Genomic DNA, 18,919 nt, shown 5'->3' on the forward strand with positions numbered 1-18,919 from the left:
TGGGCCTTCGGACGCTCTAAGGATAAATGGGCCTGGTCCACGAATTGTTGGGCCCCACAAAAATCTATATACTATTTAAAATATGGATTCTTTTTTTTTTTTGGTAAAAAAATATGGATTCGTTATACTTTGATTTCTTCCACTACAATCCCAAAACTTAATTTATTTGATCAATAACATTAATTTGCTAATTGTCCCCGTAAAAAGTCTCACGTTTTAAAATTTCAAGTAAAGATTTGTTTGTTTGTAAGATTTAGATAGATCTTCGTGTCTTGATTTTATCAGTTGAGCTAACTAAAAACCATAGTTTTCTATTACTTTAGTTAGAGATGTGTAGCCAACTCACTAATCTACCAAAATTGACCTAATTCAACCAATTTAGGTGGTTTGGGTTGCCATTTTTTTTTTTTTTATAGCAAGTTGGGTTGGGTGCGAGTTAGCAGATTCACAACTTCGCCTAACCCAACTCAACGCACCTATATTTAAAATAATAAAATTATATATTTTATGGTTTTGTTACTTAGGACATGTTTGGTAGACCGTAATAGGCGCTGTAATGTAATAGTTATTCCTATGGTTTAGTTATTCTTTAGTTTGGTTATATTTTTATTACAATGAATAATCATTCCTCATGAATAGTTATTCTTCAAAATGAGGAATAACTATTTCTCTTTAAAAGGTTGTATTAGTTATTCCTTAGTAAGTGCAATAATTTCAAAACTTAATATATTTCCAAGTAAACAAACTTTCCATATACATCTAACAATTATAAAAATAAAAAATCATAAAAAATAACACATATCTCTCTTAAATTTAAAAATAACAATTTTTAAAGAAATATAATTGTATGAGTAAGAAATTTCCTAAAATAAATGTTAAGTTTCATTCTAATGTTATAACTTACAACCAAACTAATGAATATGTTTAGTTATTACATTACAACACATTTTATTCCTAGTAATAAAGATTACAATTCCAATCGTAATTCTCATTCAGTATACCAAACATACCCTTATTGTTTTACCCCCTCTCATTTAATAAAAAATAAACCACTAATCTATTTTGTCATTTAATTTCAATCTCAAATTATTTGTATTAGTTTGATGCACTAATCAAATAGTTTTTGTTCGTTTGGTGCTATGCTCAAGTTTGATTAGGGCATCAAACCAACACAAATAATATTATAAATCTACCATTATTTGTGTTGATAATATTATAAACTGCTACTCTAATGCTCATATATATATATATATATATGTTTTTAAAAATATTGTCCAATTCATGGGGACCAACCTATCTACGTGGGTTGGGTTAAACTTCTGTGATGGGTTGAGGTGGATTGGAACTTTTCAACTTGACTACTTTGAGTTGAATTGAAAAAACTACTTCAAAGAAATAGTATTTGTTTATTTGTTTTTATTGCCTTCCAAAGCAATAGAGCCTATTAAATTTCTCCTTTTTATTTTTATTTTTTTGCAACATGGATAAAAATGAGATATGTGGGGGGAAAAAGACTAATAGGCCCGTTTGAATATCTACATTTGGCCAGGGGCCGAGTCCATGGAAAAACCCCTCCTCGGCCATGGAAAAACCCCTCCTCGGATGAATATAGCCGAGGGTAAAAGAGGTAACAGACCATCAATGGCGAAACTCCAGACCGCTCCACAAGGCAGGGAAAGCACGAAAGTGGAGAGAGATGACAGATAGAACGAAAGCATACAAGGGAAGGTAGCCTTTATTGTATTCAGTGCCTTGTGCCTAATACAACCATACTTCTCTGTCCTTACAACTACTCCCAACAACTGGAGGTAGGGGCGGATGGGACAAGTACCTACCCTGGGGACCCCAGTCAGGAGGAGAAAAACGACTATAAAAGGGGAGTAAAGAGAAACAAGAAGGGGGAGGGGGGGGGGAGCCCTAACACACCGGGAGCACCAAGAAAAGCTCCTCGGATTCTGCCAAGACTAATTCTCTCTGTTAAATTTCGCCTACAGGAAATACCTTGATGGTCGTTATTCACACACCAAAAACTAGTTCTAGTAACCCACCCTCTACAAATTCATTGTTAAGGGCTCCTTGGGCCAGAACCACATAATTGTTGGGCCCGGACCCCGAATCGTGACCCTACAAGATAAACATAAAAGGAGAGAGAAAAAAAAATAAAAAGTGAAATTTCATCTGAAAATGTTACAAAATTTGAATCAAGATATTTCAGACTCTACTTTTTCTCTCATAAAAATAGAATCTAAGAGACTGTTTGGATTGCAAATTTTGATACTTCAATTCTCAATTTTCATAACTCATAACTCAAAAATGGTGGGACCCATAACAAAAAAGTTGTTTGGCAAACGATAACTCTGTTTCCATCACTCAATTCTCTGATTTTTGAGTTATGAGTTATGGAAACTGAAAACACATTTTGGCTGTTTTCAGTTTCCATAACTCATAACTCAATGACATGTCCGTAAATAAACACACATGGAGGGACCCACAGCCGCAACTTTTGACCACCTTTTGACTCTTTTTTTTCACTTGTTCAGTTTTCAGTTCTGGATTTGTTTTTTTTTTTTTTTTTTTTTTTGGTTTGGTTTTAAATTTTTTTTTTTTTTTTTTTTTTATTTTTAATTTTTATTTTTAAGCTTCGGTGAGTTTGGGTACTGAAAAAAAAAAAAAAAAAAGAAAAAAAAAAAGAAAAAAGCTGCATCAGCTGATAGGTATGGGCCCACAAATAGTGTAAAAAATATTGAGTGATGGAAATTGGGTGATGATGCTAAACGGGTGTGAAATATTGAGTGATGAGTGATGAGTTATGAGTGATGAGTGATGGAAATTGAGTGATAAAAAAAGTGAAGCCAAACAGCCCCTAAATGTTGAACATTCTAATCCACTTTTTTATTTTTAAAAATAATAAAATCTGGATATTTTAGAGTAATATCTAGATTAGTTATATCTTTAATTTCTTCTACTGAAATCCCAAAATTTTAATTTGTTTGACTAATAACATTAATTTGCTATTTTGCTAATTGTCCCATAAAAATATTTCATTGTTTAAAATTTCAAAGTAAAGAGTTTAATTGTTTGTAAGATTTAGATAGATCAAACATGTGTTGACTTTATTAGTTGAGTTAGATAGAACCTATAGTTTTCTTAATTAACTAGTGTGAATTTGTACCCAAAAAAGAAGGAAAGTTATTCATGATTACACTAAATGATATTCCATCATCTCTCTAATGGAATTTCAAGATCATGATTCATGATATTGAAGTATCTCATCACTAATTAAATAACTTAGCAAAATCTGAACATCAATTTAGTGAAGTTGAATTAATCTTAATATTTTTAGAAAACTTTTTTTTTTTTAATTTTATAATTTGATAGTTACAAAGAGTGGAAGGATTTAAAAATTACTTCTAAAGTAATTATGATATAATTAGCCTTTGAATCACATACCATTGGAAACAACTAATCTAATTGTATTTTCACCCAGACAATTGTAGTGCATAATTTTTTTGGTGAAAAAAAAAAAAAAAATTATGCACTATAATTGCATATGCTATAGATGCTCCTAACATCACAATATTTTTCTATTCAGCTCATTACATACGTTAGGGATGGCAATTTTGCCCCGCCCCGCTTGACCCGCCCCTCCCCGCTTCGCCCCGTGCGGGTTTTCCCCGCCCCACAAAGGTGGTGGGGCGGGGATGGGGCGAGATTTTAGACCCGTACCACGGGGCGGAGCGGGGATGGGTTTACACCTTTTAGCCCCACCCTGCCCTGCCCCACCCCATCCCCGCCCCACCCCGCATTAATAAAGGTTAAAAGGTAATTTTTTATACCCTAAAACCCCATTATTTAAACAAAAATATCATCATCTTATTTTATTTAAGTGGAGATTCTTTTTGAAGAACTAGACAATTTTTATTTTGTTATGTATTAGGAGTTTGGATTATTTTATTGTGTCATACTATAAGATTTTTGTTGTGATATTATCTTGTTAAACATTTAGATAATATTATTTAGTATTTGCTAAAAATTAGTTTGATTTGATAGGATCAATTTATTTATAATTTCAAGTATATTTTTATTATTGAAACATGTCATTTTATTTGAAAAAATGGTAATAGTTGTAGGGAAAATTAACAAGAAATAAAGTTTTACGGTGTAGGGCGGGGCTTCGCGGGTCTTCGCGGGGCCTTAAGGGGCGGGGATGGGGTAAGAAATTTTCCCCGTCATGCGGGGCGGGGCGAGGATGGGGCAAGAAAAATCCATACGGGACGGGGACGAAGATCCCATCCTTCGGCCCCGCCCCGCCCCATTGCCATCCCTAACATACGTGCCTCAGTTTTTTCTTCAGTTAGTTTGCTTACGTGCCTTGGCCAATGGCAAGTTTGGCAACTTCCCAGACTTTCACGATCATTTAATGGGTAGTGGAGAAGAACAGTTTTTGGATGGGTCACTAGGGGTAGGCCGAAGTGCTTAATATGATGCCTAAAATATCCTTTTTTTTTTTTTTTTTTTAATATTAAAAATTTTTAATACATATAAAAGAAGAGAAAAGGTCTCAGAGAAACTTACCCAGCATATCCAAAAGGGTTAGCTCTTTAATATACAGCACTATTGTCTCTCTCTCCATTTCAAGCTCCCTCTTCTTCTTCACAATGGCCACACCATCATATTGCATTTATGAAGCAAGATATGAGGAAATGGCAACCCCGAAAGATGGTAAAGCCACTGTTAGATATGCTACATTCTTAAAACCATGTGTTGAAAGTATAAACCAAGCAGTGGGAATTCCAAATACTCCTTTATTGTCTGAAATCTTTCCTCACAATCTTCAACAATGGCCTTCAAAGGTTCTGTTCAAAGGCTGGAGGATCCCCCAGAAACAATGGGATGACTGGATTGATAGGCTAGCTGGAAAATATGGTGCCATTTGGAACCAAGCTGGCATATGTGATGCTATCATGAGTTCTAGATATGAAATCCGATGTAACCAGGATTTAGTGCTTGGGTTAGCTGAATTTTGGTGCCCAGAAACTAGTACTTTTGTATTTCCATGGGGTGAGGCAACTGTTACACTTGAAGATGTTATGATTCTTGGGGGCTTTTCAGTTCTTGGACAGCCTGTGACGAGGCCTATTACAGGGCAGTTGGTGAAGATTGTGGAAGGGTTGGACATGAAGCGGATGGAGATGTCAAGGGAAAAGTCGAGGAAAGCAACACATGGTGGTTGGATCAAGCATTTCATGGAGAGTGAGAGCGAGTTTGAACATGTAGCATTTTTGTCACTATGGTTGTCAAGGTATGTTTTTCCTTCTTCTGATAGCACCATTGGGAAGCATGTATTTTCAATTGCCGTACATTTGTCTTGTGGCACACGTATAGCACTTGCTCCTGCAATTCTTGCTAGCCTTTACAAGAATCTTAAGAAGTTGAAAAAACAAGCTGTTGCTTCTAAGGAAGCAATATCTGTTCTGGGTCCATTTCAGCTAGTGCAGTTATGGGCTTTAGAAAGGTTTCCATCTCTAGGACCTAGTTTACCAAAGACGCTTCACCCTGGTGAGCCTAGGGCTGCCCGGTGGAACAAAGTGAATTCAAGAAACAATCTCCAAGTTGTGAGATCAGTTTTGAAGGTTGCTGAAAATTTTCAATGGCGCCCTTATGCTGCAGACTTGATGAATTGGCACCATACATCTTACTACAAAGATACTGAACAGTTTGTGTTTGACTGGCCAAATTTAGATGAGGAGTTGCAATCTTTTGTTAGATGCTTGCTCGCATCTGAATTGGTTGGATTAATGGATTGTACAGAGAAGTATTCACCCCAGCGAGTGGCAATGCAGTTTGGAATGGATCAAGATCTTCCAGGTGATTTTTCTGGTTTAGAATTTAACTTGGAAAATGTTAGGTTCTATGTTCCACCAAGGTCCTTTGTGCCAAGTGTATCATTCAGGTACTTGAATTGGTGGAAAACATTCAAATCGAATTGTGCAGATGTGATCAAAGAGTACCCAAAGTTAATAACTTTGAAGAACAGAACTTTACCTTTGATTCAGGCTAAAACAGATAAGGGACAGTGTCATGGTTCACTTGCACCAATTAGTATGAAGAAGCCTAAGATGTTATCGTCAAGGAGCCATACACATATGTCACGGAGAATTCTTAATTGGAGTGATGATGACGATGAGTTTGATGTTACCTTAAAAATAGCCCAAAATGACATTGCTGCAAATAGAACAGCCATTATACAAACAGACACATTAACATCAACTCCAGACATAAAGACTGGAGGTGATTACCACACTTCAATTGCTTCGTCGTGGATCTTGCCATGTCCTGAAATATTATCTCAAGTTTCAAGATCATTGGACAGTGTAGAGAGCCATGCCTTGGACACTCCTGACATTGATGATCATATCCCTCTTTCAGAGCGACTAAAATTTCGTGCTGGTACTGGAGACACAAAAACAAGTAACTCACAAGTCATTACTTGTTCCTCTAGTGACATTGAGGATCATATCCCTCTTTCAGAACGATTAAAACCCCGTGCTAGTATTGTAGACAGAAGAAGAACTAATTCACATGAAGCTTTTCGAGGAAGCCAATCCCAGCATCTTGTTTCTTCAAGTATTCGCAAACAAACTGTGAAAAAGAGAAAGTTGGCCACCAGAACAGATGAGACTTCAAAAGGCAAAGCAATCATTCCATCATTTAATCCTGTCGCTAAGCATAGAAAAACTAATGAAAGATTTAAGAGGGATGCTGAAGTAGGGAGGAAGCATTCACATGTTGTAGGATTGACGGTGGGGAACAAACAGAGGGAAAGTGCTAAAGAATCAACAAATTGTACTGTGACAGAAGGCAAGAAGAGAATGGTCAATGGGTCTTTCGAGAACCCTATAGACTTCGATGACAACATTGCGGATTCTACAACTGGAATTCAGCATCTTGGACTAGAAATGAGGGTACAACTTCTGGAGCAACTAATTGGAGTAATCCCAAAATGATGATAGATGTTAAACAGCCAGAATAGAAAAAGAAATCCGATTGTTCATCTTGTAATAGAATGTGTCTTTTGTTTTAATGGTTTGTCATTATGTGTAGTCATTATTTTCCCGAAAGTTTGAGACTTGGTTCAATGTTTAGTGAAAGTTAATGTATTTGAGTTAAGGGTGTCTATGTTTTAGTATAATGATCTATGCACTATGCAGTTGTTTTTCACAGTTTAATTAATCTTGGAATAGAAAAGAAATCTGACATTCATCTATTAGTATAATGTACCTTTTAATACTTTTTCAATGTTTAGTGAAAGTCCATGTATTCCAGTTAAATGTGTCTACTGTGTAGTCTCTGTTAGTTTAATGTATTTATGCAGTTGTCTTTCACAAATTTAATTTATCTTGGAATTGTGTTTCACCTATAGCTATCTGGCTAATCTGGTTTAGGTAGGAATGAAATAGTTTTTGAATTCTATTATACTCAACCTACCAGTGTGACAGTTGCCTCCACCATGCATTGGTTTAAGCTCAACACTGATGGCTTTTCTAGAGGCAATCCCAAGTTAGCACGAGCTGAGGCACCTATTAGGAATTTCCTGTGGAGACCATGTGAAGGATTTCTCCATTTTTTAGGGCACATGGCAAGCATGGATGTGGAAAGCTGGGACCAGCATGATGAATTGTTTATGGCCATTCAAATTAGTATTCCCAGTCTAGAAATTCAGCTGGACTCAGAGCTTGCCATTTTAGCGGTTCAAAGGGCATGGCTAGATAATTTGTAACTCAGAAATTTAGTGCTTGACTGCACATTTCTGATGGATAGGTAGCAAGCTAGATTTGACAGTAACGTTTAAAGGAGCCATTTGTTTCACTCGTAAAGGTAACAATCAACTTGTTTCTTTTGGTACCTTCAATTCTCCTCATCATTTATCTCATTTGTTTTTTACTTTGAACTTGTCTGGTGTACTACTATTGTTTTGAGAGGCCTTAACCTCCTTTTCCTTTTATCATGTTCCCTAATTACCAACAAAAATAAATAAATAAATAAAATTGTGATATATGTTTTTCTTTTCTTTTTCATTTTGTTGGGGTCTGGTATTTCAAAGTTTCTTCAACAATCTCTTCAAATTTTTGTATTATTTAGAGAGTGAATAATTACTTTTACGTTTTACCTATTTACTTTTTTAAATACACTTTTTATCTTATTTATATTCCATTTAAATATTATTTCTTCATTTTTTTCTTTAATCTATTTTTTAAACTTCATTTCTTCATTCCCAACAAGTATATTTTTTAAATCTCCCAATGGTAATATTTTTAAATTTTCCAACTCTATTTTTTTTTTCTTTTAACAAATCTCGTGGAGTATTTGTGGCAACAATATAGTGAGTGGTAGGATTATCTAATTTTAATTTTTATACTTGCATTATTTTTTGTGTTAGTCTTTATTATAATTTGAAATTTATCAAATTTACATTAATTTTGTAGAAGTCTTTACTACAAAGGTTAGGTTTTTTTTTGTAATTGTACTCTGGTTATGTAATGTATTACAAATCCGGTTTAAAACATTAATATTATTATTTTTGTGTGTATTTTAATAAGTATTACTGTTTATTAAAAAAAAAAATTAATTTGAAATTTGAAATCTTTGTCATGAAATTTATCAAATCTTTGTGCTTTGGATTAAATGTAGCCCAGCTCAAAACTTTTTTCTTTTCTTTTCTTTCTTATTCTTTATTTTATTTTTCCTTGCTTTTTTAATTTTTATTACTTTTTTTTTTCATCTATATGTTTCCAAATCATCCTTTTTTTTTTCCCCTCCTCCACACACGTATCCCCACTCTTCTCTACTTTTCACTGTCTTCTCCTCTTTATCTTCATTTTTGTTTTTATTTTTATTTTTCTACCTCCCTGTCTAACCAAATACAATTATCTTTAGTTTGCTCTATGTGAGAGAGAGAGAGAGAGAGAGAGAGAGAGAGATGAGTGCCGGTAGAGATTAGTGTTCACCATGCAAAGCCACGTCATTTGCTCCACCACGGTCGCCACTTGTCATCCTCACAGCCAATGACACACATGCGTCCTAGATGGGTTTGATCGGCTTCTGATTTTTTTTTTTTTGGGGTACTGATTTCATTATTTTAATGAGAAAATTTGTGTTTTGTGTTTCAATTGTCCCCCTCTTGAGTTTAGAGACATTTGCAGTCTGGCACAATGAGTAGGATTTGTGTTATTTGCTACAAGTATATGGGTTAGGGGCTGATGGGCCTGTAGTGCGTCTGAACATCCTGGGATCCATAATCTCTAACACATGGGATGATCAATCCCAGCTCATACGGGCTCACTTTGTATTAGAATACAAAGCTAATGTGACACTTTAGCCCAGCCCCCCCAACAGAAAAAAAAAAAAACGAAAACATGACTAAATGACTGTACCCATATATATATGTGACCGATGATGATTTCTTAAACTGGTCTACAATTCTCTTGAATATGAAATTCCATTCTAAAAAAAAGAAAGAAAGAAAAAAGAAAACTTAAAATTCGGAGCAGCTAAACAAACCCCTTTTATTCCGTAACAAAAAAGTAACAACTTGCATATACAACTGTTATGAAAAACTTTGTGAAAATAATTATATCTATAACATTAGCCTTTATAATCTTCATTCCTTTGCATATACAATTGTACTACAGAAAAAAACATTTTTCACAGTGCCATTTCCCATGTAACCGACCATGCCATGTTCATGTTCATGCTATAGCTCGATGCTATATACTGAAAACATTGAAAAACCCTCCCAAGGTTTAAGGATTTTCCCTTACTTTTGTTCTTTCTTTCCCTGGAACCAAACAGAGAAAACACTTTTATGAGAAAAGAAACTCATATATGAACCATGAAGAAGTACCCACCAGCCTTTATCTTCCATAGAATCCCTTCTAAAAGTTTTTGTTCTTCATTGATGAAGGTAAAGCTGTTTCCTTTCTCTTATTTTCCGAAGAACCAAACAAGTATAATATACCCACCAACTCTTAGCAACCATTAGCTCACGGCAGAGGTTAAGGACTCCCAGGAAAGATATTGAAAGGATTGTCCTTTATTTATTTATTTTTTCTCAGGAACCAAGCAGAGGATAAGGATTGAAGAATGAAGAAAAATGATAATATGAGCTGGTGCCGGGTAGCCACCCATCATCTTCCATAAGAATCCCTCAAAGTTCTTGATCATCAAAGTGGTGGTAAAGCCCTTTCCTTTCTATTATTTTCCTAAGAACCAAACATGGGTCAGGTTTTAAGTGATATATAGAATATGTCAACCATCTTTCTTCATTTTAGCAGCAGTGAAAGTAATATATAAATATAGTATGTAGTACCCGCCAAAATATTGTCTTCAATTTAGTCCTTTGTGAGAAACCTTGAAACTCCAAGAATGGTTGAACCAATAGATGCCATTTTTGAGGAGAGAGAGGAGCTCATGGTGCCACCAACTGGTGGCAACCCAACTCTCAGAATAGCCCATTTTCTTAAACCCTCTGTGACTTCCACTGAAGGCCTTCCTTCACCTTTTCTCTCTGCTGAACCCACCATTTCTGAGCTTGAAAATTTGCCTCTGAAGGTTTGTTTCAGAGGTTGGCAACGTCCAAATGAGAGGTGGAAAATGTGGGTTGCAAGTTTGCATTCCAAGTACCAATCCATATGGAAGGAAAGTGGAATATATGAAGCAATTATTTGCTCCAAATATTCAATATGTAAACACCAAGATTTAATTCTTGGTCTTGCCCAAAAATGGTGTCCTAAGACCAACACATTCATCTTTTCTTGGGGAGAAGCCACTGTTACTTTGGAAGATATGATGGCTTTAGGGGGCTACTCTGTTTTGGGTAACTCTGTTTTAAGCCCTCTTTTTACGAAAGAGATGGAAGAAATTCTTGAAATCTTGCTTGAAGGATACACAACAGTTGCAAAAACTAATAGTATCGCCTACGTTGGTTTGCATGCCTGGTTGGAACATTTTATGGGGAGTGGGAGCAAATTTGAGCATGAAGCATTCCTTTCATATTGGTTGTGTAAGTTTGTCTTCCCAATGCCTCTTTATCGCATTGAAAAGAAAAATTTTCCAATTGCAATACATTTAGCTAGAGGAAGAATTGCGCTTGCACCAGCAGTCCTCTCCAGTATTTATACAGATTTATGTTTGCTGAAAGCGAAATTAGTTGCCTCAACAAAATTGGATACTGAAGAGGTGCTTAATCTTTCTACACCTTTTCAATTGGTCCAGCTTTGGGCTTGGGAGAGATTCCCAGCATTACGGCCAAATCCCATATCCATCACACAATGTGAGCCAAGGCCTGCCCGCTGGTCCAAACTAAAAAAAGTGAGTATTGAGAATATGAGGTTGGCTATAGACTCTGCTGGAGAAAGTTTTCAGTGGCGCCCTTATGCTATAGCAGCGAATCATAATTGGTTGTTTCCTAAGTTCTATGGAGAAAAAGAACAGTGGGTGTCAGTTGATGCTGCTTTGGACAAAGAGTTGGCGTCGTTTGCTCTATGCATAAGAGTCTGTGAGCTTCTTGGACTACACTGCATTCAACTGTACCTCCCACACCGAGTTGCAATGCAATTTGGAATTGATCAAGATCTTCCAGGTCCTGTTGCTCGATACAATGCGAGCCAGGATATTGTTTGGAGCCATTACAATAGGTCAATTGGAGATGCAAAATTGTATGTACCACCACGGCTTTTTGAGGCAGATGTTACCAAGGGATACTTTGAGTGGTGGAAGCAATCAATGTCTGCTCAGAAAGATGCAATTAAGAATTTCGTTACCCGGCCTAGAGATTCAAGAAGGATTCCCCGAGTTTATTATGGAAAGATGGAAAATTACAATGTCTTTGTTCCACCTAGTTCTTCTGTAGAAAGTTTTAAAGGGGACACTGTCAAGGAAACTCTACTCCTAGGAACTTTTAGTGAGAAAAGACTGGTTATTGATGATAAGCCTTTGCCAGTCTCTTTATCTCAAAAAATGTCACACTCGACACCAAATGATGGAGCTCCTAAAAAGGACTTGCTAATGAAACCAGAGGCAAAGAACATCCAGGGTGAAGGTTCAACGGGTGAAGCAGAGAAAAATCTGGCAGATGCAACTGTGACAGAATTGGGACATCCAACCAACATTGCAGTGCATGTCAAAGACAATAATGAGGAAAGCAGTAGCAGTTGCAAAACTGAGATTCCAGGATTGGAGCTTGAGGCTCGGATAAGCAGGCTTGAGAGAGTAGTTGCTGAGCTAAAAGCAGCAAGAGCTATTAACAAGTTTGAGTACAAGCCTGCCAAATAGGAACCATAGCCGCAAAAAGCAAACCATGAACCCAATGTAAATAAATTTTCTTCCTTAAGTAACTGATCAGGCAGTTCAATACTTAGGATCTGTTTGGATACCGCGTATTTTACTTGCTTTCCAAACTCACTTATTATTTTTCTCTAACAAACAGTTTAGACCCATCTTTATGCTTTGATTCACCAAATTAGTCTTAGGACTGTCATATTAGAGCTGAAAGTGTAAATTGCCTGTGAAGTTTGTTGTGACTTGGTCTTGCCTGATATAAATAAGTATTGCTACAAGCTAGTGAATATCCAAATATTTCAAAAGCGGCCTATTCTCTTGCTTGTCTGCAAAGTTGACATGTTTTTGTAGGGTAGTCTAACAGTATAGTGTATAGATCTCATCTGCTCTGTCATGATATTGCAGGTGGAAGCGTCAGTTTTTTTTGCATGTGTGCTGGTGGTTATTGTTTAATGACATTTACAGTATTAGTAATACTTTAGTACCATACATTCTTTCTGCACACATGGTCATGATTTATCTTCCTTTCTTTCTAGTGCTGTAGCCTCTTCATGCGGATGTCTTTTGCACAATTGCACTCTTCTTGTTCTTGCGTTAATTAAAAGTTATTTTAAGAGGAGAAGTGTTTATTACATAAATGTTATTTTACAATATCTTATACGCCCAAAAAAAACAACTGAAATTTGTATGATTTTCAAGTTCAAGTGAAGTCACGAATTTAGTTGCTTTTTCATGTGTATAAAATGGTATAAAATAACGGATATGCAACAAGTTTAACCCTTTTCGAAAATCTTTTAAATTTGTTCAAGGAGTTAAGGGATTAAGGTTTTTGCCCTGGAATTTTCAAGTTACTGAATCAATTTAGTTGCCAAATTTTGTGTATCTTGCCTCGCAGGTTAATATCAAATAATGGATTGCTAGTATCGCAGTTGGTAGGTACCAATTGCTGAAGACCAAACTGGTGTATTATTACCTATAGTCTATAAGGTTTAGGATTTAAGGTTGACTATTTGTTAGGTACAAGAAGTGGCGGCTCCGCAAATTGTTTTAGGGTAGTCACTAAGAAACTTAATTTATACAATATCTAATAATAAGATAACTTGAATATATCATCATCACACAAAAAAAAAAAAAAGCAAATACATGATACAATTTCTTTCTACTAACAAAGAGACAAAGATAAATTGAGAATATTGAAATGAGAGAGAGAGAGAGAGAGAGAGAGAGAGAGAGAGAGAGAGAGAGAGAGAGAGATGGTAGTTGCTACAACTACAAGTCGAGTCACTAAAGAGAGCAAAATTATTGTAACTGCAAAACTAAAGAGTAACTATCAATAACCCTAAGAAGAACTCATGACCACAATATTTCTTCTTGTGCATTTTTTTAAGAAAATATGAAATTAGAGATTATTTTTATGTAATGGGTTGAATGAGTTACAAATTTGAATGATAAGAATTTTTTTTTTTTTTTTTTTTGGTTTTTTAATAGGCTTACTGTTGAATAATTTTTTTCACTTATTATTGTTTGATATAGTCTTGTTTTTGTTTGAGTTATTTTTGTTTTCATTTGGGCTAATTTTTATTGTTGTTATCTAAGCCCATTTATTTTGTGTTTAAGGGGTTAAGGACTATGTTTGAGGGGGCAAAATTATTTTTGAAGTAATATTACATCTACAACACTTTCACAACAAGTTTTATGTGACAATTTGTTATCGGTGGGGTAAAAAGTGATGTCAGTATTGGGCTCAAATTAGAATTAGTAATAATTTACCACATAGGATTTATTGTGAAATTATTATAAAAATGTTGTGAATGCAGCCTTAGTCTTATTTTGTTGAACTCAAAATTTTTTTAATTTATTCTCAAGCCAAGGTGTTTAACATTTTTATTAGGTAGTCAACATAGATTAATTTAGTATATAATTATTTTTTTGCAAGTGTATATATATATATATATATATATATATATATACACATACAATTTTTTGCAAGTCAAGGTGGTTATGTGACCACCATGACTTTAGTATGGAGCGGCCCTAAGTACAAGGACTTAGGATTTAGGGTTTACACATATAAGGGTTTACTTTCCTTTGGGTTTTAGGTTTCATTGGTTGGGGGATGGAAAATGGTGGGAATTAAAAAGTGGAGGGATGGAAAACTCTTTTGCTTGGTTGAGAAGAAAAATGAGAGGACATTAAATGTAATTTGTATAAATTTACTTTTATGCCCCTATTATAGAAAAAAATTTGGTTTATAAAAAGTATTTTTTTTAATTACCGTTACCATTGAAACTGTGGTTAGCATTTCTTTAGATTTCGCTTCGCCTTCAGTCACCCTTCGTTCCTAACCACACAACTAATAAAACATTTATCAATGATAGGATTTAGGATTTAGGGGTTACTAGTCTCTAAACCACGTAATGCATGAAACAATTACAATTTTTGTGTTGAATTTTTTTTTTTTTTTTGTTCAATAAAGAGTTTGGAACTTCTTCCAACCACACAACAAAAACATCAATATCAAAAACTTGCTTCATTTAGCCTTGTTTTGTCATATTAACTATTTTGAGTGCTTGTATGAAAATATATATGATAATTCTTATTAGTGAATGAAAAGGACAATAAATTTATTTATAAAGCAATTTCTATCATGGTATGTTGAATAACACACATTGCAAGCTGAGCTTCACATGTCAATAAAATAAAATTAAAAAAAAAAAAAAAAAAAAAACAACAACAACAACAACAACAACAACAACTTTCATGTGCATAGGTCAAAAATGGTGTATTTCACTCAAAAAACTAGAATACTAGCTAAGGGAGAAAAAAGAACATAAAATAATAATAATAATAGTACCACAAATTATTAAATTAAACAATTAAAAATAATAATATTATTTTTTGTTATCTATCTTTTGTTAATAAATTAAGATTAAGAACAGGTAATCTCAACTTAAACTTGTTTTTTCCTATTTTTAAGTAATTGTATTTAAATGAACTAAATTGGACTGAATGGACCGAAATGAATTGAATCATTGGCCACATCACTATTTTTTTTTATTGATTTGTTTTCTAATTTTTGATAATATTAAATATATTAACCAAATTACTTTACACATTCATTTGAACCTTTTTTTTTCCTAATAATATCTTGGATGGTATAATATATTTAATATTATATATATATATATATATATATATATATAAAAACTTAAGGAACAAATTAATAAAAAATAGTGATGTGACTAATAATGTGACTTAATGTTAAGGATTCTAGTTAGCTCAACTGGTAGCGTCATTGATGATTGAATAAGAGATTTAAAACTTAATCCTCGCTTACACCAAAAATCAATTGGTGTCTTGATATGACGATGAAAAATTATTACAACATTAAATATTGTGCTTTTACTTTTAAATACTCCTATTAAATAGATTCTAGTGTTGTATTTTAGGAAAAATCGTCCGAGGGTTTAAGGTTTTTCACATTTGTTCCTTCTTCCCTTGAAGAAATTATAAGATTTATATAGTGGATAAGTGATGTAATCCATCATTTTATTAAAAAACTTTCATCTGTTAGTTAAAAAAAATTTTAAACAAAAATTAATTACTGACTCATCAATTTTAAATCAGTAGAAATTTTTTAATAAAATGATGGACAAGTGACCTAATGTACAATATTTCTCCTTTCCTGGGAACCAAACGGAGAATGCACTTTTATGAGAAATGAAACTCATATAAGCCTTTGTCTTCCATAGAATCCCTTCTCAGAGTTTTTGTTATTCATTAATGAAGGCAAAACTCCTTCCTTTCTCTCATTTCCCAAGAACCAGACTAGTAAAATATACCCATCAACTCTTAGAAACCATTAGCTCACGGCAGAGGCTAGGGACTCTCAGGAAAGAGATTGAAAGGATTGCCCTTTGATTTTCTTTTTCTTTTTTTCTCAAGAACCAAGCAGAGGATAACGTTTGATAATATGAGCTGGTAAGTGGTAACCATCCATCATCTTCCATAAAAGTCCCTCGCAGTTCTTGATCATCAAGTGGTGGTAAGCCCTTTCCTTTCTGTTATTCTTCTTAGTAATGTAGAATATTTCATCAAAAAAAAAAAAAAAGTGATATAGAATATGTCTACCAACTTTCTTTAATTTATATTCTCTCCCTTATAAACCCCAATCCTTAACTTTGAAGAGTGATGGTACATTTCCTTTATTTTCTATCAATTTTCCTTCAATTTCATCCTTTGTGAAAAACCTTGAAACCCCAAGAATGGTTGAACCTATATATGCCATCTTTGAGGAGAGAGAGGAGCTCATGGTGTCACCAACTGGTGGCAATCCAACTCTGAGAATAGCACATTTTCTTAAACCCTCTGTGTCTTCCATTGATGAACTTCCTTCACCTTTTCTCTCTGCGGAACCCACCATTTCTGAGCTTGAAAATTTGCCTCTGAAGGTTCATTTCAAAAGTTGGCGTCGTATGGATGAGAATTGGAAAATGTGGGTTGCAAGCTTGCATTCTAAGTACCAATCCATATGGAAGAAAAGTGGAATATATGAAGCAATAATGTGCTCCAAATATTCAATATGTAGACACCAAGATTTGATTCTTGGTCTTGCTGAAAAATGGTGTCCTAAGACCAACACATTCATCTTCTCTTGGGGAGAAGCCACTGTTACCTTGGAAGATATGATGGCTTTAGGGGGCTACTCTGTTTTGGGTGACTCTGTCTTAAGCCCTCTTGTTACCAAAGAAATGGAAGAAATTCATGAGATTTTGCTTGAAGCAAACAGAAGAGTAAGTCTTAGCTTCACGGCCAGTCAGCATAAATGGTTGGAACATTTCATGGGGAGTGGTAGCAAACTTGAGCATGAGGCATTCCTCTCATATTGGTTGTCTAAGTTTGTCTTCCCATTGTGTGAGTATCGCATTGAAAGGCAAAATTTTCCAATTGCAATACTCTTGGCTAGAGGAACTCGAATTGCACTTGCACCAGCAGTCCTCTCCAGTATTTATAGTGATTTGGGTTTGCTGAAAGAGAAATTAGTTGCCTCAACAAAATTGGATACTGAAGAGGTGCTTAATCTTTCTGCACCTTTTCAATTAGTCCAGCTCTGGGCTTGGGAGAGATTCCCAGCACTACGGCCAAGTCCCATATCCATCTCACAATGTGAGCCAAGGCCTGCTCGCTGGTCCAAACTGAAAAAAGTGAGTATTGAGAATGTGAGATTGGCTATAGACACTGCTGGAGAAAGTTTTCAGTGGCGCCCTTATGCTATAGCAGCAAATCATAATTGGTTGTATCCTAAGTTCTATGAAGAAAAAGAACAGTGGGTGTCAGTTGATGCTGCTTTGGACAAAGAGTTGGAGTCGTTTGCTCTATGCTTAAGAGTCTGTGAGCTTCTTGGACTACACTGCATTCAACAGTACCTCCCACACCGAGTTGCAATGCAATTTGGAATTGATCAAGATCTTCCAGGTCATGTTGCTCGATACAATATGAGCCCGGGTATTGCTTGGAGCCATTACAATAGATCAATTGGTGATTCAAAATTGTACAGACCACCACGCCTTTTTGAGGCAGATGTTACCATGAGATACTTTGAGTGGTGGAAGCAATCAATGTCTGCTCAGAAAGATGCAATTAAGAATTTCGTTACCCGGCCTAGAGACTCAAGAAGAATTCCCCGAGTTTATTCTGGAAAGATGGAAAATTACAATGTCTTTGTTCCACCTAGTTCTTTTGTAGAATGTTTTAAAATGGACACTGTCAAGGAAACTAAACTCCTGGGAAATTTGAGTGAGAAAAGACTGGCTATTGATGTTAAGCCTTTGCCAGTCTCTGTATCTCAAAAAATGTCACACTCAACAGCTGATGATGGAGCTCCTAAAAAGGACTTGCTGATGATACTAGAGGCAAAGGACATCCAGAGTGAAGGTTTCATGGGTGAAGCGGAGAAAATTCTGACAGATGTAACTGTGAGAAAAGTGGAACATCCAACAAACATTGTGGTGCATGTCAAAGAAAATGATGGGAAAAGCAGTAGCTATTGCAAAACTGAGATGCCGGGATTGGAGCTTGAGGCTCGGATAAGCAGGCTTGAGAGAGCAGTTGCTGAGCTAAAAGCAGCAAGAGCTAATAACTAGTTTGAGAACAAGCCTGCCAAATAGGAATTGTAGCAGCAAAAGCAAAGTATATAAATTGCGGAAGCTTCTATTAAAATTTAAAAGTCATGTATTGAGTGCCTAAAAATTTTCTTCCTGAAGTACCTGACCAGGGAGTACAACAGTTATTATCTTTCTCTAACAATTAGTTTAGACAACCCCCGTCTGAATGCTTTGTTTCACTGAATTTGACCTGGGACTGTTATATTAGAGCTGAATGTGTCAATTGCCTGTGAAGTTTCTCGTGACTTGGTCCTGCCTGATATAAATAAGAATTGCTACAAGCTAGTGAATATCTAAATATTTGAAAAGTGGCCTATTCTTCTGCTTTATTGCAAAGTTGACATCTTTTTGTAGGGTAGTCTAACAGTGTAGAGCTCATTAGCTCTGTCATGATATTCAGGTGGAAGCTTCTACTT

At 35.1% G+C, this 18,919-nt stretch overlaps 2 protein-coding genes across 2 annotated transcripts; both read left to right on the forward strand.

The window, feature by feature from the left end:
* The first annotated feature begins 9,723 nt into the window (after positions 1-9,723).
* LOC115958529 (serine/threonine-protein phosphatase 7 long form homolog) lies at positions 9,724-12,491 on the forward strand. The gene is made up of 2 exons (XM_031076940.1): positions 9,724-9,964; positions 10,116-12,491. The coding sequence occupies exon 2, from the start codon at positions 10,426-10,428 to the stop codon at positions 12,331-12,333; it is 1,908 nt and encodes a 635-aa protein (XP_030932800.1). The 5' UTR covers positions 9,724-9,964; positions 10,116-10,425; the 3' UTR covers positions 12,334-12,491.
* Positions 12,492-16,604: 4,113 nt separating this feature from the next.
* Positions 16,605-18,482, forward strand: LOC115956371. The gene has a single exon (XM_031074771.1). It carries the CDS (start codon positions 16,605-16,607, stop codon positions 18,480-18,482), a length of 1,878 nt encoding a protein of 625 aa, XP_030930631.1.
* Positions 18,483-18,919: the final 437 nt, after the last annotated feature.

The sequence above is a fragment of the Quercus lobata genome, chromosome 8 (genome assembly GCF_001633185.2).
Source record: "Quercus lobata isolate SW786 chromosome 8, ValleyOak3.0 Primary Assembly, whole genome shotgun sequence".
Classification (NCBI taxonomy): domain Eukaryota; kingdom Viridiplantae; phylum Streptophyta; class Magnoliopsida; order Fagales; family Fagaceae; genus Quercus; species Quercus lobata.

Bases quoted from the DNA above. Each gene is read 5' to 3' on its own strand.
- LOC115958529 (XM_031076940.1), top strand. From the start codon at position 10,426: ATGGTTGAACCAATAGATGCCATTTTTGAGGAGAGAGAGGAGCTCATG.
- LOC115956371 (XM_031074771.1), top strand. From the start codon at position 16,605: ATGGTTGAACCTATATATGCCATCTTTGAGGAGAGAGAGGAGCTCATG.